General features: G+C 29.3%; 1 protein-coding gene across 4 annotated transcripts in view; it reads left to right on the top strand.

Annotated features, from left to right (window-relative positions):
- Nucleotides 1-7,379, top strand: part of LOC115241421 (UPF0518 protein AAEL005291-like) — a 23,933-nt gene that overhangs the window by 15,346 nt on the left and 1,208 nt on the right. For 3 of the 4 annotated variants that reach the window (XM_029817172.1, XM_029817173.1, XM_029817175.1), the window contains 6 exons: nucleotides 124-291; nucleotides 389-1,693; nucleotides 1,842-2,040; nucleotides 3,532-3,543; nucleotides 3,629-3,779; nucleotides 4,613-4,775. In XM_029817172.1, coding sequence (XP_029673032.1) covers nucleotides 124-291; nucleotides 389-1,693; nucleotides 1,842-2,040; nucleotides 3,532-3,543; nucleotides 3,629-3,779; nucleotides 4,613-4,772 — 1,995 coding nt within the window. In that variant the 3' untranslated portion in view covers nucleotides 4,773-4,775. The remainder of the gene's footprint in view (nucleotides 1-123; nucleotides 292-388; nucleotides 1,694-1,841; nucleotides 2,041-3,531; nucleotides 3,544-3,628; nucleotides 3,780-4,612; nucleotides 4,776-7,379) is intronic. The other variant, XM_029817174.1, reaches the window with a different exon arrangement.

The raw sequence follows: 7,379 nt of genomic DNA on the forward strand, positions 1-7,379 counted from the left end.
TATATATATATATATACACACTAATATATTATAGATGGTTACTAGAAACAAATTTGTCAATAAAGCGTGATGTTGTTATATTTTTCTAATTTAAATTCTAATTATTTGGAAAAATATTTACAGACGACTGTGGAAGAATTAGTTGCAGCGACAGCTTATTTTGATTTATTTCTTCGATCTGTGACCGATCCTGGCTTGTTACGGTCGCTTATTAGATTTCTATTAGAAGATAATTATGACGACTGTAGAATATTGGATAGTTTGATACAAAGGATTTCTTCTCGATCGAGGGTAAATTGGAAAAATTATCCTTTTTCTTACAATCTTTTTAAAAGAACGTTTTTTAAACATAACTTATCTCTAAACTATTTGCTTTTTCCTAATTTAGTTATGCATAGTCACTCTGGCATTGTTTGAAACTCTGGTTAATTTAAACTGCGAAGATATCATGTTAGAACTATGTTTGAGTGCATTAAGTCCGTGTTCGCATATAATGCTTTCCCAACGTAGCCGACTGAGAGACATAGATCCCTTTGGACGTGCGGCGGAAAAATTTTTATCTCTAACTCCATGTTGCTGTTCTACTGTATTTATATCATTGGATTCTCAAACAAATTCTTTACCTAGCACTACATCATATACATATGACAAATATGGATATATCGCAACTGATTCAATGAAATCGTTACCAGCATCGATAAATTATGGTACGAGATTATCAGACAGCTTATATGGAAATTATCACGCATATCTCTGTGATGCCAGACAAAAAATAAAAACTTGCCGTATTGCGTGTTCCAATTGGTCTTGTCGGTATGATGGTGATTTATCAGAAAATAGTAATACCAGCAGCGTAATCACATTGATAAATGAAAATATTACATCTGATCAATTGCAGAAGAAAACAGAAGAATCTAAAACATCATCACTGGAAAAAACAATTAAGAATGCAACGAGTTCGTGCGAAAATGATGAGAGTGGGCTAATAGATAATGTATTATATAATTTTCAGTGTCTATTAGAAGGCAAAAATTTAAACAGCAATGAACATAATATTAAAAATGAATTGACTATGAATGAATTGACTATGGATGCTGTATTATCTCTTGACGAACAGACACAATTGGATGCTGATATTGCGGAATTATTAAATGAAGATATAGGAATGACAAATTATACGGAAGAAACTTATTTAGATAAAAAGGAATCTGATAGCTGTATAGACGATTCAGCTACAACCATGAATTCGCTCATGTCGCTAGGAGAGAGTAGCGGTTATGAAAGCTTTGCATTTAAAGGATCGCCGGAGTCAACGCCGGACAATGAAACAAACGAAGATCATTTGAATGAACACGAAGAAATGCATATCGTAATTAAGAAGGATATTAATGATATTGTTGGACATAATTTTATAAAATCGAATCCTTTGACAACTGAAAAAACGTCATTGAGTAAATCTAATAAGAGTAATACTTCGTATCGACAAGATATATTTAATGGACAGCCAAACGTCGGCATATTTTTAGACGTAGTTTTACGAAAGCTTGAATGTATGACTAGTAATAACTTGTATGTCAATTTACATCTCACAGGTCTTATTAGTAGACTGGCGATATATCCGCAACCTTTATTGCAATCCTTTCTGCTGAATCATTCTCTTGTGTTTCAACCTAGCATCAGATCCTTGTTTCAGGTATATATTTATCGATTACAATTCCAAACAATAATTGCTGCAAACAGTTGTATATTTTTTTAAAAGAACATTGTTATTATCTAGATAATTATTACCAATTACATTGTAATTAAATTAAGATAACATCTGCTAATTTATTATATTACAGGTGCTTGCATCATTAAAGCACAAAATAGATCAATTTCTCTCAAAACACAATAATATAGATTTATTGGTTGAACAAGCAAGATTATTTCTGATTAGTCGAGAAGACAAGCTAGTAAATGCGAGAAAAAATGTATTAGAAGCTGCTGCTCAATCCTCATCTGTTAAAAAGCATTCTCTGACTAGTGAATCATTCTCAAGAGGTATTGTCTATCTATTCGTGAATAGTGAATAGTAGAGAATAATAAATTTTTAAATTAAATATATACACATATTTTTCTTTCTCTATTATGATTTAAAAACACGTTCAACTTTTAAAGCTTCTAATCTCATATTATTATGTAATCATATGAGTTTTTGAAATACATTGAAATAAATATGATTCGTGAATAAAAAAAAATAAATGTAAATCTCGATCACAATTACACTGTTCAACAAAAAATGATTTTTTTTCGAACACTGGAACCGGACTACTCCTTTCTTATAGGTTTTTGGACGCTGAACACGAATCCGGTTGTGAAATTGCTCCATCACGTCAGAATTTTGAGAAATTTGCAATTAAAGTTGCAAAAAAGGGTTATTTTCACGAACTTTGTCATATTATAACTACAATATGTGACGTACTGGAGAAGTTTTATTACAATCAAAAGAAAGTATGTTAGGACTTTCAACCTCAAAAGGAATTTTTGGTGTCGGTTATGGTTAATAAGATATTCATGGTTAAATATGGGGTGTATTGCAGAAGTTAGCTGAGACTTAAGTCATTGACGATTTACTAGATAGCTTTCAATTATATTTATTTAAACTTAAGAGTTTTTTAGATCGCTGAATACGAATTCAATGTCAAAATTGTCAAATTCAAAATGGTAAACTCAATATGGCGGATGCCAAATCTTAAAAAATATTTAGATTGTAATCTAAACATTTGAGTCTATTATTTTGAATTTGACAATTTTGACATTGGATCCGAATTCAGCGACCTAAAAAACTCTTAAGTTTAAGTAATAATTAAAAGCTATTTGGTAAATCGTCAATGACCTAAGTCACAGCTAACTTCTGCAATACACTCTATATTTAACCATAGATATCTTATTAATCATAACCGACACCAAAAATTCCTTTTGAGGGTTGAAAGTCCTAACATACTTTATTTTGATTGTAATAAAACTTCTCCAGCACGTCACATATTGTAGCTATAATATGACAAAGTTCGTGAAAATAGCCCTTTTTTGCAACTTTAATTGGAAATTTCTCAAAATTCTGACGTGATGGAGCAATTTCACAACCGGATTCGTGTTCAGCGTCCAAAAACCTATAAAAAACGGGTAGTCCCATCTTGGTTTTTTTTTTTTTGCATTGTGTTATCATAAGATCTATTTTTGCTGAAAATGTTGGACAAATGCAGATGAGTTGTACAATTATTTATTAATGCGGGATATTATCGAATGTGAGTGATTGCATACAAAAAATTATTTATCTCGATGTATTTTGCAAGAAAAAAATTTATATGGTTCTTTGCTTCTAATGTCATAATTCAATATGACTGTAGTGAGGATGCAGGAGCCTTGATTTCTTTTCCCCTCCTTCGTCTTTTCTCTCTGTTTTTATATTTTTCTCTTGTTCTGTCGCTTTCTGTCTAACTTTAACTATATTAATTGAATTTTTTAAAATTTTGTGCCGTGCATGCGGAAAAGTATTTAAAAAACGTATGTATATTAATACAATATTTTTACATATAATTGATATGTACATATCTATATTTTTGAAATACTGTGTTAGTTGTATTTACAGGGGAATCGAAAAGGAGAAGTTTAACATTATCATTTACACAAATGTTCAAACGATCAAGTAATAGCTTAGGTATAAGCAGCTTAACAAATTCTATCAGTCAGCCGTCCAGTATGTCGGAAGATCAATTACAAATGGTTGGTTCTGGATATAGGTAAATTTTTGAAGACTTCGATCTCTCTTATTGTAACTATATATATAACTTTATATAACATTAGAAAAAAAAAGAGTTTCTTGTGCATTACAAACTAGTATAAATTTATAAAAATCGGCAAAAAGCTTTTTACTTTGTGAAATAATAAATAGCTGTAAATCTTAATCAACTAGTATAAGATTTATTTTTGTTCAAAATGTAAGACATGTGTATATTGAATTATACATTTGTTTATTAATGAGAAGCAATTAACAAGAGAGTAACTAACTAAATATTAAAGTACATCATGATTTTTTTATGTTAATGTTTAATTCTTTTAAACTTAAATTAAAAATGTTTAATTCAGAAATTGTAATCTTGATTTTATTTTAATTATTTCTAACATTACTGTTAATTTTATTTTAAGAATTATTGCATCAAAGTATGAAATAAGTCATTTCTCAGATAATTTCGGAGATAGTGATTTGGTCTATTATAAAAACTTTTGTAAATTTTTTTTGCACATTATATTTATTAGGCACATTGCAGACTGTGAAATGATATATATTAAGATAAAAATCTAAAGATATTTCAAATAAATTCTTGTTTAACATGTAGGAATCATCAAATAAAAAAAATAAGATTGCTAATAATATAGTTGGTAAAAGTTCAAATTTACAAAATTTTTTTAGCGTAATGCGCAAGCAAAAAATATATTAACTAATTTCAAAAATGTGTTTTTTATTCATAACTAGCAACTTTTCCATACTATTACGATGCGCGTAAAAAATTTTTTGGTTTTTTCTTCATCTAAATAAATATTGATTAAACTTTAAATTATTTTTCTTTATTAGATATGTGAAAACTTCATGGGAATCGCCGAATGAAGTGAGTCCAGTGCAAAATATTGTTCTATGTGCTGTTATATTAGATGAATGGCTTAAAGAGCTTGCAGCAATAACTCAGGAACATGCAATTATGTCTCTTACAGATGGTATTGGATTTAAAGCTTAACATGTAAGTTTATGCAAATATAGAACTTACACACAAGAAAATATTTGAAAGTCTCACCTGATTTTTATGAGATTTAGATACATTCAGAACAACTTAAAATAAGAAGTATTTTTTATAAGTGCTTAATTACACATCTAGATGCTAAAACAATTCTGTTAAACTCATTCGGCATATTTGATTCTGAGTGAATAATTGTCAAAATTATAAAATGTATAAAATAATATATTTTAAGCAAAAGTTTTATATAGTATTTAATGTATTTATAATTGTTATGTAGATCATGCAAAAACATCATTTTTTCAAATAATCCTCTAATTATTTTTGCGTAGTAAAAAATTTTGACGAGAATAGAAAATAAAGACTATTTTTTATGCTGAATTTGTCCATACATTATAAAATTAATAATATAAATACTTAAAGGTTCCACATTAAAAATATAATTACAGAAAAAATAGACAAAGAAACCAGCACAGTAAGAAAGTGCAAAATTTGTTTATTAAAACTTACAACATTCGCGGACGTTTCGGTCCCTTTTTTTGGACCCTCCTCAGCGCGAAAATATAAATAAATAAATAATTAGAATGGTCTATCATAACGGTCTAACGCACGGAAATTGCTTTAAATAAGTGTAAAAATACAGTAAAACGCAGGGCATGTCAATTATGTTAAAAAACGGAAGTCAAAAAAAAATAAAATTAGACTGAGTATATGTCATCCGCAGGCTGTGCCTCTCCATTGCTCCTAAACAGTAGAGATGTAAATACGACCATAATCAGTCAAGACAGCTATCTCCATAACGTATGTCGTGAAAAAGAGCATGCATATCTGAACAATAAAAATTTTTTTAAATAGGGACACACATCTAACAGAGACATTTCAAAGTGAAGACTTACATAGAGATAGATTAATCCGAAACATTGTTGAATGTCGCATTATCACAATTGTCAGACGTTTAAAATTAATAAACAATAAAACGCATGTGTACAAATTTAAAGATATAGAACATAACGTGTAACTCGTGCACAGTAGACGCGATGTGACCAGTACTAAGTTTAAAACCAATTTAAAGAGCGAACGAATACAAATATATGTATATAATGTCTGTGTTATGTCTAGGGTAATGTATACAAATATTAAGGAACCGCAAGTCACACTTTCGGGAGCCTGTTTATCGCGTTGACATACGCCTCAGTATCCATTTGCAAATTTAAACTGTTATCTTGTCTTTTAATGAAAAGCATTTCAGATATTAGGCGCTTATTATAATATGGTTCAGAATCTAATATTCTAACATTGTTCCATTTGAAATCATGATTAAAATGTAATCTATGATCGGTAATAACAGAATGAGCCGATGTGTTTCGTCGTATGTGATTACGGTGTTCATCAATTCTCGTTTGTAATTGCCTCGGTGTTCATCAATTCTCGTTTGGCCAACATACGCATCGCAGTTATTACATTCTATTTTATAAACAATATTACTGCAAATTGGTTTAGGTATCAGATTTTTTTGTACTTTAATGAAACGATGTAGTTTATTTAAACTAAAGTAAGAAAGTCTAACGTCCAAATCCTTTATTCTTAAATCGCTCAGAGATGGATGGGACATATGGAATCGTAAAAAATTTTTTTCTTGTATCGTCAGTCTCATCAAACGAGTTATGGTTGTTTTTATTATAATTAATAAATAAATATTTAAGTCTATCTTGAAGAGTCGTAAATATAAAATCTAATGGATAGTTGTTGTCAAGTAAAATATTAATAATAAAATTTAAATTTTTTTGATGGAACCGAGGATGAGAAAGCAAGAATGCTCTATCCACAAGGCCTACAATAGTACCTCTTTTTGGCACAAAGGATGTTGCGACAGAAAGTACATACGACGAAACATATCGGCTCATTTTGTTATTACCAATCATAGATTAATCATGATTTCAAATGGAACGATGTTAGGATATTAGATTCTGAACCATATTATAACAATGGAGAGGCACAGCCTGCGGATGACGGATGCGGATATACTCAGTCTAATTTTATTTTTTTTTGACTTCCGTTTTTTTAACATAATTGACATTCCCTGCGTTTTACTGTATTTTTACACTTATTTAAAGCGATTTCCGTGCGTTAGACCGTTATGATAGACCGTTCTGATTACTTATTTATTTATATTTTCGCGCTGAGGAGGGTCCAAAAAAAGGGACCGAAACGTCCGCAAATGCTGTAAGTTTTAATAAAAAAATTTTGCACATATTTACTGTGCTGGTTCCTTTGCCTATTTTTTCTGTAATTATATTACAAAATTACTTTTCGAAATTGCATTATTGGTTAAAAATTGGTTAGAATCAATTAGCAAAATGACAAAATAAATGCAGTGATATACACAATAGCACAATTTCGTTATCAAAAAAACACGTATTTCTGATTTTGAAATATTCTGCATTCAAGCTCATCAAAATTAAGTGGGAATTTCAAACATTAGAATGGAAAAAGAATAGTAGAAGAATAATAGAATATAATTCTATTATTTATATAATAATTTTTAATAAAAGTTTTCTCTTTTTGACAGGGTTATATATTTTAAATAATAGTAATATAATACAGTAATAT

Source organism: Formica exsecta, unplaced genomic scaffold (genome assembly GCF_003651465.1).
Source record: "Formica exsecta isolate Colony F162 unplaced genomic scaffold, ASM365146v1 scaffold484, whole genome shotgun sequence".
NCBI classification, from domain to species: domain Eukaryota; kingdom Metazoa; phylum Arthropoda; class Insecta; order Hymenoptera; family Formicidae; genus Formica; species Formica exsecta.